Raw genomic sequence first — 14,090 nt, 5'->3', positions numbered from 1 at the left:
TTTTAATTAGAATTTGTTTCAATAACGAAAAATTCACAAAAAAATTTTATATATAATTGATACACACAAATCCGAAGTCTTCATAATATAATTAACAAATACAAGTCCTAACTAATTGTCAACAATTCAATCCATATCCAAATCGAAAGTCTATCAAACTAAAAGACAAAATTAGGTTTAACTACTGATATAATCACTACTAAAAAAATTGGTATTACGGACGAAAAATTTATGTCCCTAAAAGTCATAAATTCGTCCCTAAGTAAATTAGAGACGAAAATTTTTGTCCATAAATAGCTTCTAGCTAATATTTTGGGATTGAAATTTTAGTTCCGCCCCTAATAGAGACGGAATAAAATCTATCTCTAATATATATTTTTTGTCCCTAATATTGTCAACAATTTTGATCCATTGGAAATTATAATTTGTCCCTAATAGGGACAGAATTAGGGTTTTTTCGTCTCAAATAGGGACAAAATATATCTGTCCCTAATAGGGACGAAATCAGGAAAGGATATTTTCTGTCTCAAATAAGGACGGAATTTTTCCATCTCTAGTTGGGACGAAATTTATCTATCCTTGTTACGGACAAAATTTGTTTGTTCTTATTAGAGTCGGAAAAATTTCGTCCCTAATTTCATCTCAAAATAAATCTCGAATTTTTTGTAACAAAGTTTATACATGATAATCATCATAATATAAATCATCTAAGTCATATTACCAATGAAAGCTAGTCTTAAACTTAAAATAATTATAACCATACAAATCATCATTGTCATAACAAAATAGCTAAGAAGTCTTAATGATCAAAAGTATTGTAAAAAAAAAAATAACAAATGTATCAAAAATACAATATCAACCAATAAGTATTATTCACAAAATGTATAAAAAGATCTTAAAATGTCAATCAATTATCCTCGTGTAAATGGCCATCACAGACATCATCTTCCACAGCATCACCAACTTGAACCTCATTGCATGCCTCATGAGCAAGATGTGTAGCAGTGGACATGAAGACATGAGCCATCAAAATCGCCAGATGTTGTTTTATAACAGTCATCTCTGTGTGCAACTTTTAATTTTGGATGGATATGGTTGTCACTTGCTCTTTCATACAGTTATACTCATACGCAGAAACTCATTCAGACGAACTATTAAATAAGCGTGTGAGAAAAGTAATATTGTAGATAAAGCATTATATATAATTTTAGTTTAAATTGGATTAGTTTCAAAATTTAAATTAAAAACTACTCAATTTAATTAAAAAACTTTATTTTTTGATTTTTTTTCCAACTTGAACTTTTCAATTTTGATTAAAATTAGTTCGGGTTTAACACTGCTACTAAAACTATTTGTTTAGAAAGATGAAAAGGTTTTTTGGCATATTATGACTAAATTCATCTGCATGTTTCATTGGTAACATCAACATGCATGTGAATGGATTGGCATAAAACCCAGTGAAACGCCATCCACATAAACCAATATGACCCCATGAAAATGATTGTTAATTGTAAAGTAACCTCAATATATAGAGTTTTCCTTTCTTAAACAAAGCAAGGCGCTTACGTATTTAGAGTTCGGACTCAAATGTTAGTTTCCTTAACAAAAGGTTGTTTTGATTTTGAAAGACCAGTTTACCAAAACTATGAAACCTTGACCAACAAACCATTACTTCTAGACTTATATTTCTAAAACAAGCGTGTCCCCAAATTTGAAATATTCTTTGCTTAATGTAGATGTAGAGCTCCATGGTTATGAAACACAACTTTTATTATTAATTATTATCTAGTAAAAACATTTCAAAATGTACTTCATTTACAGAGGCAGACCTACATGGGGGCTAGATTTAGGGGCGCTAAAAGATCCAGGGGCCTTTGGCCTGGCTCGTGTAGGCATGGTTTGATCTGTGTGTTTTGGTTGTTGAATCCAGACTTAAACTTGTACAAAAGCTAATTTAATAATAAAGCCTTAGGTTCCAATTCAAAAATCCGGCCTTAAAGCCCGTTAGGCCGGCCTACTAACTCTCTTTTTTCATTTTTTATTTTTTATACTAACTTAATTTTTACTCTCATCGTCGCGCCCAACTCACTCAAGCCATCAATCAACAAAATCTAATTTACAAGGGTCGGATCCTCAAGGACGATTAAACCCTCCAAAGCTACGGTACGCACGATCTTGCTATTATTGATATTTTTTTGCGTAATGTTAACTTGATTTGTTTGCAGAGGAGGTTTAGCATTTTTTTATTCCCGTGTTGCTGGCACTGTTCATTTTTCATATGTAATAGTTAAAAAAAATGAATGTATTATTATTATTATTTATTTACTTTGCTGATTATTTTAGATTCTATGATTTTATCACTTTCACGCGCTTCAATCAATATTTATTTATCTCACTCAGAGTTCTTTTAGAGTGTGTAATAATCCCCTTCGGTAAGTTGGCTTGGGTTGTTATGAATCTTTGTGAAATTATTAGTGCTATTGATCGTATATTCTGTTTGGATAAAAAAAATTATCTTATTTTTTTTAACAGACTAAACCAAGCTTTTATTTTTTGTAAATAAATTAAGTCACATGTCGATAGTTATATTCATAATAGATTACAAGTTAGGTCAGTCAGACAAATTTAGGGCCCGTTTGGATGGGCTTTTTTTCTTCAAAAGTTACTTTTTTAAGAAAATAAGCACTTCTCACTTTAAGTTCGTTTGGATGTCTGCTTTTAAAAAAAAAACATAAGTCACAAAAAAAGCCAAAAACCTATTTTTTTTAGAAGCTAAAAAGTTTAGCTTCTAAAAAAAGCAGAAATCAAAAGTCAAATATTTGTTTCAAAAATTAAATATTTTTATAAAAATATAAATAGCTTTAACTTTTGTAAAAAGCACTTTTAAAATAAGGAAGAGATACAAGTTACTTTTTTTAAAAGCCCAAACAAACATGCTCTTAAACACAAGCTTAGCCTTTCAAGACCAAATCCTAGGTAGGGTCCCCCCCCCCCCCCCCCAAATCTGAAAAAAAAAAAAATTGGCACGCCCTTGAAGGATTAGGAATGAGACGCGATAAAGTGCTATTATAACTTAGCGAGTGAAGTATCCAAATGGCACGCCTTTGAAGGATGAACAACACATGGTTTTCTTTTGCTTTTATGGTAACATGATTATTTGGGTCTATATGATATAGAGCCCAATAACTTTATATTAAGTCTAGATTTTTCTTAAACTATGCTAAGATGATTGAAATATAGATAACTCAAATAAATTAAATATTGGGATTTTTTTTTTTTTTAGATACTTTGGAGGTATCCCCACACAATCTTCTCCAGCTACTTTGTGCTCGGAGTATAGCCCTAAGGCTAGCTCTTCATTGAAACAAATGGTGAATAGGACTACCGTCATCGGAGGCAAAATATTATGATATATTTTACTAAAATTATAGCAAAAAAAATTTGTCTAAAATAATTATGTAAATTTATTAGGTTCTTCCTAGTATTAGAGTATAAAAGTAACACTTGTTGTATTAGGGATATTTCAGTAAATAGATCTTTATTATTAAGTAAGGATAGTTTTGTAAATAGGTTATTGCCTTTCAGCTTACGTGTACTTCTATATAAAGCAATATGTTGTACAGTAACCAAAAATGATTCAATACAATGACAAAAGCACATTCAGTTTCTCTCTCTTCCTTTTCTCTGAATATCTCTCTCTCTCTCTCTTACGTTCATCTTCTTTGATGGTATCAAGAGCCTTCTCTCTCTCTCTGAGAGCCTGATACAAATCGATTAGCCATGTCTTCCGCTTCAGCATCTATATCTTCGACTGAGAACGCAACTTCAGCAGGAAACGCGACAATGGAGAAACGTTCTGTTTCGTCTTCTTCTTCTCCGTCGCTGTTCAATCATCAAGTCTCTGTTAAACTAACAGAAAGCAATTTTCTCCTCTGGAATCAGGTTGTAGAACCTGTAATCATCTCTCATCAACTTCATCACTTTCTAGTTAACCCTAAAATTCCATCTCAGTACAGATCTGAGCAAGATCGTGTTGATGAAGCTGTTAATTCTTTGTATATTGACTGGTTACGACAAGATCAGATGCTTCTTTCGTGGATTCTCTCTACTATTTCAGAAGAAATATTGAATGAAATACTTGGTGTTAGTCTTGCACATGAAGCATGGGAGCAGATCCATAGATTTTTTCAAGGAATGATGAAATCCAAGGCTCACCAACTCAGATCTGAACTTCACACCATAAAAAAGGTGGAAGATCTGTTGCAGAATATCTGAGACGTCTCAAGTCACTTTGTGATGAACTGAAGGCCATCAAAAGTCCTATTTCAGCTGAAGAACAAATTGAGATCACACTTGCTGGTTTTCCTCCAGAGTTCAATGCCTTCGTGACCTCAGTCAGGGCGCGTGAAAATCCTTATTCTCTCACTGACTTGAGAGTTGAACTCATGTCACACGAAATGATGCTTTCAAGACAAAACGAAACTCTCCTCTCAGATTCAATGACTATAAATGTTGTCCTGAAACAAACTGAGGAGCAAACTACTGGATCTAGAGGATCTGGATCTAACAGACCTCTTTTTGATGTCCTACAGCAAAATCAAGAGCTGCATACAAACAATCCTGAGCCTTATGATGCTCAGAGTAATGTTGGAAGAGGCAGAGGAAGATCATATGGTCGAAATAATAGAGGAGGAAGAGCTCGTGGTCGCAGCAATCTTCAATGCCAACTCTGCTATAAGTTTGGACATGGTGTTCAAACTTGTTGGCATAGATTTGATGAAAATTTTGTGCCAGAATTTTCTCAACCTGAAGCTCCTCAATACTTCATACCAGTCCAACCTTCCTTTCAAAGATTATATCAGTATATCAGATCTCCAGCAAATGCTATGGGACCACAAGCCCTGCTCACCACAAATCAACCTCACACTGCTGCTCAACAGCACTGTAATGTTGCTTTACAGACTCCAGGACAAGGAATTCTTCCTACTCCATCAAACGTTCAAACCATTGAGTGGTATCCAGATTCAGGAGCTTCTCATCATGTCACTGCCAATTCCCAGAATCTGTTGCAGAGCACACAATTGTCTGGTGCTGATCAGGTTTAGATAGGGAATGGACAAGGTCTGCAAGTGAAAGCCACTGGTTATTCTTCCTTTGCCTCTCCACTTCACTCACACACACGTTTACATCTTCACAACTTACTTCTTGTTCCTTCCATCACCAAAAATTTAATCAGTGTTAGTCAATTTGCCAGAGATAATGGTGTATATTTTGAATTTCATCCTCTCACTTGTTGTGTGAAATCACAGGTATCACATGAAGTGCTATTGGAGGGCACCTTGGGCTCAGATGGTCTATATAGTTTTCATGGAGTCAACCTTACTCACCACTCAAGTCAGAAATGTGTTCCCAATTCTGTTTCTTATAACTCAGTTTCTCTGAGTACTAGTTCTAGTAATACTTGTTTGAATGTAACCACAAAATGTAGTGCAAATTCTGTTTCTGGTCATGAGAAAGTTGTAGGATCTCAATACATGTACTCTCTTTGGCATTATCGCTTAGGACATCCTCATACTGAGGCTCTTGCTTCTATTCTAAAGTCTTGTAATATTCCCATTCCAAATAAAACTGATATTGAGTTCTGTTCAGCTTGTTGCCTGGGTAAAATTCACAGATTACATTCAACCTCTTCAACCACAATTTATGACAATCCTTTTGACTTGGTGTTTAGTGACCTAAGGGGTCCTGGCCCTGTTAAATCTACCATGGGATTTACCTATTATATATCCTTTATAGATGCTCATTCTCGATACACATGGATTTATCCCTTAAAACAAAAGTCAGAAGCTTTCACAATTTTCACTCAATTTCAAGCTATGGTTTCAAATCAGTTTCAGTCCTCTATTAAAGCCCCACAAACTGACTGAGGAGGAGAGTTTCGTCCCTTTCATCAACACCTAAAACAACTTGGTATAGCTCATAGGATAGCCTGTCCTCACACCCATCACCAAAATGGAGTGGTTGAACGAAAACATAGGCACATTATAGAGACAGGTCTCGCATTACTGGCACATGCATCTTTACCCATTAAATTTTGGGATCATGCATTTATTGCTGCAGTTTATCTCATCAACTGCCTTCCTACTGCTGCCTTAAAGTTTGAGGTTCCTTTTACCAAACTTCACAAAGCCGTACCACAATATAATTCCTTCAAAGTGTTTGGATGTGCATGCTTCCCTTTTCTAAGACCCTATAACAATCACAAATTGGATTTTAGAAGCAGTGAATGCATCTTTTTGGGTTATTCACCTAATCATAAAGGATACAAATGTCTTAATTCTTCTGGGAGACTTTTTATTTCAAAAGATGTCTTTTTCAATGAGTCTAAATTCCCATATCCCTCTTGATTTAATTTGAATCCCACCACCACTCCAAACACTACTTACCCACCAGTGTCCAATTTAATCCCCTCAGTGTCACCAACATCTTCCTCTACTGGTCCTGCACTTTCTCCATTGCCAAGCTCAGCTGCTGCCTCATCCAATTCAGCACCAATCTCATCCGGTTCTGGCAGTTTCTCATCTATACCAGAACACAACTCTCCTCTTCCAGTATCCAGTGCTACTGCATCTTCAAGTCCTTTCAACAGTTCTTCCATACAGCAGCATGATTCCCCTTATCTGTATCAAGGTCAGGTTCTCCTTTTATCCCACCCACCAATATTTCTCTTAGTCCTACATCCTTGTCTTCTACTCCCTCTGATTCTGGTTCTGAATATGTCCCTTCGGGTCCTTTTCATTCTTCTCCAACCCATTCTATCACTACCCACTCCAAAACTTCTCATTTACCTCAAATACTGCACACTTCCCTTGAACCCACCACCACTAAACAAGCATTATCCAATCCTGCTTGGTTCTCTGCTATGCAATCTGAGTTCAATGCCCTCCAATTTAATGGCACTTGGACCTTAGTTCCACTTCCTTCTCATAGAAAAGCAATTGGGTGTAAGTGGGTTTTTCGGGTAAAGGAGAATGCAGATGGCTCCATTAATAGATACAAAGCCAGATTGGTGGCCAAGGGCTTTCTTCAACAAGCTGGCTTTGATTACACTGAAACATTTTCACCAGTTGTGAAACCCATCACTATTCGTACAATCCTCACAGTTGCTATTTCCTTTGGCTGGAAACTCCAACATCTGGATGTTAATAATGCCTTCCTCAGTGGCACTCTTGAAGAAGAGGTATACATGAAGCAAACTCCTGGTTTTGAGGTATCTGACAAATCTCTTGTTTGCAGGCTTCACAAGGCACTTTATGGTTTGAAACAGGCCCCAAGGGCCTGGTTTGACAAGCTTAAAAGCTCATTACTGCAGTTTGGATTCACAGCCAGTAGATGTGATCCGTCACTGTTCATATACCGCAGATCTGCTCACTGTGTATTTCTTTTGGTCTACGTAGATGATATAATCATCACTGGTAGTGATTCAACTATCATTCAGTCCCTTGTACAGCAGCTGCATACAGCATTTGCTCTCAAAGATCTTGGAGATTTGAAATTTTTCCTTGGCATTCAAGTGCAGAAAACCTCTTCTGGAGCTCTCATCTTATCTCAATCCAAGTACATCAGGGATTTACTTGTTAGAGCTAACATGGCTGAAGCTAAAGGAATCTCTACCCCTCTTCCATCTGGTTGCAAGCTTTCAAAATATGGATCTCATTATTATTCAGATCCTTCATTCTATCGTTCCATAGTTGGAGCTTTGCAATATGCAACACTTACACGTCCAGAAATCATCTTTGCTGTGAATAAAGCATGCCAATTCATGGCTGAACCTCTTGATGAACATTGGAGTGCTGTTAAGCGAATTTTAAGGTATCTTAGAGGGACTCTTCATCATGGAATGCTTCTTCAACCTTGCCATCCCAGTCACCTCTTCACTGTCACAGCATTCTGTGATGCTGACTGGGCTGGAGATCCAGATGATCGTCGATCTACTTCCGGAGCTTGTGTATTCTTTGGCTCTAACTTGGTCTCTTGGTGGTCCAAAAAGCAAACTTTGATTGCTCGTTCTAGCACTGAGGCCGAATATCGAAGCTTGGCTCTGGCTGCTGCTGAGATTCTTTGGCTTAAATCCTTGCTTCAGGAACTACATGTTCAGTTTACTGTTCCTCTCATTTTCTGTGACAACTTCAGTACAGTTTCTTTATCACACAATCCTGTCCTTCATGCCAGAACCAAGCACATGGAGTTAGACATATTCTTTGTCAGAGAGCGTGTTCTGGCTCATGAAATCCGTGTCTGTCATGTCCCCTGCCATGGATCAGATAGCTGACACTCTCACAAAGAGCATCTATGCCTTTCGTTTTGCTTCTTTGAGGGACAAACTCACGGTGGTTGACTCACAGCTTCTGATTCATCCACCCTGCGTTTGATGGGGGCTATTAGAGTATAAAAGTAACACTTGTTGTAGTAAGGATATTTCAGTAAATAGATCTTTATTATTCAGTAAGGATAGTTTTGTAAATAGGCTATTGCCTTTCAGCTTACGTGTACTTCTATATAAAGCAATATGTTGTACAGTAACCAAAAATGATTCAATACAATGACAAAAGCACATTCAGCTTCTCTCTTCCTTTTCTCTGAATATATCTCTCTCTCTCTCTCTCTTACGTTCATCTTCTTTGACCTAGCAAGTATTTGCATCCTTAGCGTGATCATTCCAACCAAAACTGGAATTGTCTTTTCATAACAGTAGACCTCCATCATATAATTTTCTGGGTCCACCACTGTACAATAGATAAATTATTTCAATATATATATATATATATATATATATATATATATATATATATGGCTTATCATTTCTCAAGCTGCCGGAGATAAAGTTATCTTCGGCTACTAAATCATAACCATACAAAAATGGATCAATGGTGATAAAGGAAGAGAGAGAAAAAATGAATCATAACCATTCAAAGGTGAATCAATTAATATAAGAAAATAAATAACAAAACGACGTAGTTTTGGGGTGGCCGGAGATAAACTTATCTCAAGTTGCCGGAGAAATATTTTTCCCATATATATATATATATATATATATATATATATATATATATATATATATATCAGGATCATTTTACACCAGTGTAAATTACACTCTTAATCTTGTCTGTTGATCTAACTTATATCTAAGGGCTTTAATTTTTTTAGTAATGTGAGCCATTGGATATTTAAAGAAGATGAACGTAAGAGAGAGAGAGAGAAATTCAGAGAAAAGGAAGAGAGAGAAACTGAATGTGCTTTTGTCATTGTATTGAATCATTTTTGGTTAGTGTAGAACATATTGCTTTATATAGAAGTACAGGTAAGCTGAAAGGCAATAGCCTATTTACAAAACTATCCTTACTGAATAATAAAGATCTATTTACTGAAATATCCCTACTACAACAAGTGTTATTTTTATATTCTAATAGATATAAATGGATCAATGATCAAGATTGAGTGTAAGAATTCTAACTCTTACACCGGTATAAGAATATCATGCCTCATATATATATATATATATATATATATATATATATATATATATATAATAATAATAATTGTAAAAGTATATGAATATGATTCCGTAAGTATTTTGTTAACATGTTCTACCCAAAAAAAATTAAATTAATATTTGACATGTCCAAAATTTATGATAAAAATGCGCCTAAATATTATTAAAATTATTTCTATATATATTTCAATATTTGAGTGCATGTGTTTCAAATGTGTATGAATTTCTTATGGATTCACACAATTACGATCAGAACCTGCCTAACTCGGTGTCATATTCGACTTTAAGTTGTCGTGTATGAAAATAGCCACACTAATATTGAAAAAGCTAATCAACGGAATGGGTTACACCTACAAAGATTTCACTAAAACAGTCCAAATGGGATAAGGCATTGTGGAACTGTGGCAGCTACACAATCATGTTTATTTTTTAGTATAAGGAATTCACCAGCGAACAACCACACTTGTGGACTCAACTCCGAACGTTCTCAACTATCACTTTAATTAGGTTAATGGCTACAACATGTTATCTGAAATTGGTAAGGTTAGTATGCGTCTAGTAATATATTTAAAACGAGCAATCTTAAACGCGGTATTGCTTATTATTCGAATGGAACCAAATCATACATATTATCAATGTAAAACAAGAGTAACATATTTTGGTCTTCACTGTATAAAAATAAATAAAATTGGATTTTTAAGTGATATATTTTTTAAAAAAAAATTGACCAACTTAAAATAAAATTTAGAGCATGTGATACCATAGATTTGGTTCCTCTATACGAGGGTCCGCTTTATATGACAAATTATTCTTTTATCACTTATTACTTATAATTTATTTTTGTCTTTTATTTTTTTTTATCACTAACCTACATTCTTTTAGAATTCAAGGGATACAATGTACCTGTTAACACAACTTTTAACGGTGCCAAATGTTGATCTGCATAAAAAAACCATATACAGATAAATGATTAAGAAAAATATAAATCGCATGGGAGTGGCAGGTGTTACATAAAAAAGAAAATCTGTCCTATGTTCTTAAAAGGCAATAATATTTACTAGTTTTGACTTGAAAATTATCATTGGAGTAGAGTTAGCAGTTGCAACTGATTTCTGTTCGAAGAATAAGGTCAATTCTAAATCAAAATTTGATAGATTCCAGAAGTAACCTACTATCATTCTGAGAACGTAATATTACTCAAGTTCGTTCATTCGGGCAAAAAAGAGTTTATGGGTCAGTGTCTTTCTAATTTTCATTAATGAAGAAGTTCTTTTAATACAATACATGACTTAAGCACACACATGTATCAATGGCTGTCCCCTGCACCGGCATCCATGATAAAAACAAATAAACGTCCAATATATTATGTATAACGTATAACTAAGACATTTGGTAGGCAAAATTACTTCCATAATTCAACTTTTAATGTTATTCCATAAGAACGCATATATATCAATTATATTTATATTGAAGTGCCATTTGTAACTAATCCATCATATTTTGATTTGAAAAAGAAAAAGAAAGAAAGAAAAAAGACTAATTACATAATGTTACTGAGAATTCTTAATGCTGACATACAGAAAAGAATATTTGAGCTCTAGTGGTTCAGTTTTCCTACTTTCTTCTTTGGGTGAACAAAATTCATGGTACATACACCTCGTCCCATTGGGGCATATAGAAAGACTCCTACTCCCAACTCTAGATAAACATAACCATATGACCCCAGGTTGAAGGGAAAAGACAATTTGACCTTTGATATACAAAAAATGAAACTTACATTGGATTCAATTTTGGATATCACTGTCCAAAGACTGCATTCACTGCTTGCAAGGACAATAAGATAGTTTGGCTACGATCTAATACTTACCCAAGCCTTCAACATAGCAAAAAGCACTTATTCTGATCATAAGATGCAATTGGATCAAAATAAGTAACTGAAAAGAACTTGGCAAGACATGGGCAGCAATGTTCCTTGATCTACAAAAGATGACTGTGTTCACAGGAAGCTTGTTCCAAGAGACAGATCACTTAGATTTGAAAGAATCTGTGATCTAGTTGTTCCAACCTGGTGAGCAATTTCAAGCTGTTCCTCCAATGGAAGCATTTCATAACTGTAACAAAGCAGACCAAGGCAGATTTTACATTTCAAAACAAGGAACCAGCATATTAATGAAATATATAAATATCCAAAAAATGTAATGTCTGTACCTACCAGGTATAGAAGTGAAAAAAAAAATACCTAGATTTGATGGTATTAACTCAAGTTCCATTTCTGTTTGAAGTATGCAGATTTCATGCATTTTATATGGCCATTAATTTCTTGTTGCAAAAACACAATTCTTCAACAAATATTGAAATAACTTACTTTGTTTTTTTTTTCATTTTGATTAACAGTCCCAAAGTTTGATATCCGTTTCTCAATAGCATATACAATAATGTTCGGGTGAAGATAAAACTTACTGGCATAGCAGCTCGCAGTCAACTATACTGTCAGGGCCAGGCCGATGGGCCTTTCCATTTGAACGGAACTGTCTGAAAGCTCTTGGATTTAGGCCAGCAACATGGGGTACCGCATCAACAAGCTTTCTCTGCAAAGATTGCAGTCTACGAAATGTGATTTCATCAAGAGGTGCAATGCAACCAATACTGCCATCCAAGGTACCAAATAATAAGGCAAAACGATTGGTTTTATCTGACCCTGGACCAGAACCAGTTCGATCAGAAGTGGATAGCATCTGCAACCTTAAGAATTTAGTCACATGAGCACCAACATGAAATTCAGCTCTTGAAAGAAGCTTCTGTCCTTTCCAACTCTCAGACATCTTTGGTGCATAATAAAAAATCTGCTTCCAGACATTATAAAGGTTATATGTCTAAACAAAAAGGCCAAGACATAAAATAAAAATATACACAACAAACTCAACAAGGATGATACAAAACTACAGCTTTCACGTTTCACTCGGAAGCAGCAATTTTCTTATTTTGGATGAAAGAATGTATTAATAGAAAGAAAGAACAGAAGGTAAATGGGGCAGGGGCATAAGAAATCCTACTTAACATTAATGAGCCACAATTACAAGGAAGAGAAGGAGGTAAATGGACAAAAAGAGCAAAATACAAATATAAAAAGAACTGAGGGGAAGGGATACTTTTAAGAGAAGAAACCAGCGGGGCACATACAAAAAAATTTAGTAAGAGAATTTATCATTGATGAACTTAACATCCCAAGTCGCATGATTTCTTTAATTTACTAGCCAATTCCCCACACATAGGTTTAAGCTTTTGTCTATGGAATGTGTTAGAGTATAATATAAACCATTAAAGAGGCTCTCACCTAACAGCTTAAGCTTTTGGGTTGAATTAATTCTTTATATGGTATCAGAAAGTTCTTTATATGGTATCAGAGCCTGTCCCGGGTTCGATTCTCACCGCCCCCACTTTCTCTTGTGGAATTTTCTTAGCACAGGGAGGTGAGCCTGTGCATTATCCACCCTTCAAGCTCAGTGGGCTATCGTGTGAGGGGGCATGTTAGAGTATAATATAAATCATTATCCACCCTTTAAGCTTTTCTCGAGCCAGTGATTCCAATTGGAACAGTGGACGCGGTCGCAGACGTGGCCGCAGACAGAGGCCTCGTTGCAATTATTGCCAAAATCTTGGGCATTTTGAAGAACGTTGCTATAGGAAGTACCCTCGTTTGAAGCCACTGACTGCCAACTTTGCTCAAACTGATGCTACACCACCTTCTACTGGATTAGTAACTCTTTCAAGTGCCGACTATGAGGCACTTCTCAAGAAGGTTTCTTCTCAGCATCCTACTCAAGACACTGGTAATCATGTTGCTTGTTTTTATCAATCATCTCTTGGACCCTGGATAATAGACTCAGGTGCTACTCATCATCTTTGTGGTAATAAAGATCTCTTCACTTCACTTTCTTATTCTAATAACCTACCCTCTGTCACTCTTGCTGATGGCACTAAGGCTCCTGCTCGTGGAATTGGGGAAGCCAACCCAACTCCCCTTTTAACTTTGAGTTCTGTTTATTATATACCTGGCATTCTTTTAATTTAATCTATGTTAGCCAGTTGATTCATTCTCTTTCATGTACTGTTACCTTCTCTAAACAATCCTTTTCTCTGCAAGATTCGGGTACGGGGAAGACGATTGGAGCAGTCATTGAGTCACGAGGTCTCTACTATCTGATTGCACCACCTTCTCTAGTAGCCTGTTCTCTCACAGAGTCTCCTGAGTTAATTCACAGCCGTCTGGGTCATCCAAGCCTCTCCAAGCTTCAGCATATGGTTCCCTTTTTATCCAGTCTTAAGTCTTTAGACTGTCATTCTTGTCAGCAAGGAAAGCACGCTTGCTCCTCCTATGCTAATAGAGTCAATAAAAGAGTTGATGCTCCTTTTTCTATTGTTCATTCTGATATTTGGGGTCCGAGTCGAACAATGTCTGTTTTGGGTTTTCAGTATTTTGTCACTTTTATTGATGATTTCTCTCGTTGCACTTGGGTTTATTTAATGAAAAATCGTT

General features: G+C 35.6%; 1 protein-coding gene across 1 annotated transcript in view; it reads right to left on the bottom strand.

Moving 5' to 3' along the window:
- Nucleotides 1–11,033: 11,033 nt before the first annotated feature.
- Nucleotides 11,034–14,090, bottom strand: part of LOC133298317 (cleavage and polyadenylation specificity factor subunit 1) — a 42,843-nt gene continuing 39,786 nt past the window's right edge. Inside the window, exons 25-26 of the mRNA XM_061497580.1 lie at nt 12,014–12,396; nt 11,034–11,664 (exon numbers count right to left, since the gene is read on the bottom strand). Coding sequence (XP_061353564.1) covers nt 11,550–11,664; nt 12,014–12,396 — 498 coding nt within the window. The 3' untranslated portion in view covers nt 11,034–11,549. The remainder of the gene's footprint in view (nt 11,665–12,013; nt 12,397–14,090) is intronic.

This window comes from Gastrolobium bilobum, unplaced genomic scaffold (assembly GCF_033153095.1).
Source record: "Gastrolobium bilobum isolate Gb01-03AN ecotype WA unplaced genomic scaffold, APGP_CSIRO_Gbil_v1 utg26896, whole genome shotgun sequence".
Lineage (NCBI taxonomy): Eukaryota > Viridiplantae > Streptophyta > Magnoliopsida > Fabales > Fabaceae > Gastrolobium > Gastrolobium bilobum.
This window is presented reverse-complemented; position numbering and strand designations above follow the sequence as displayed.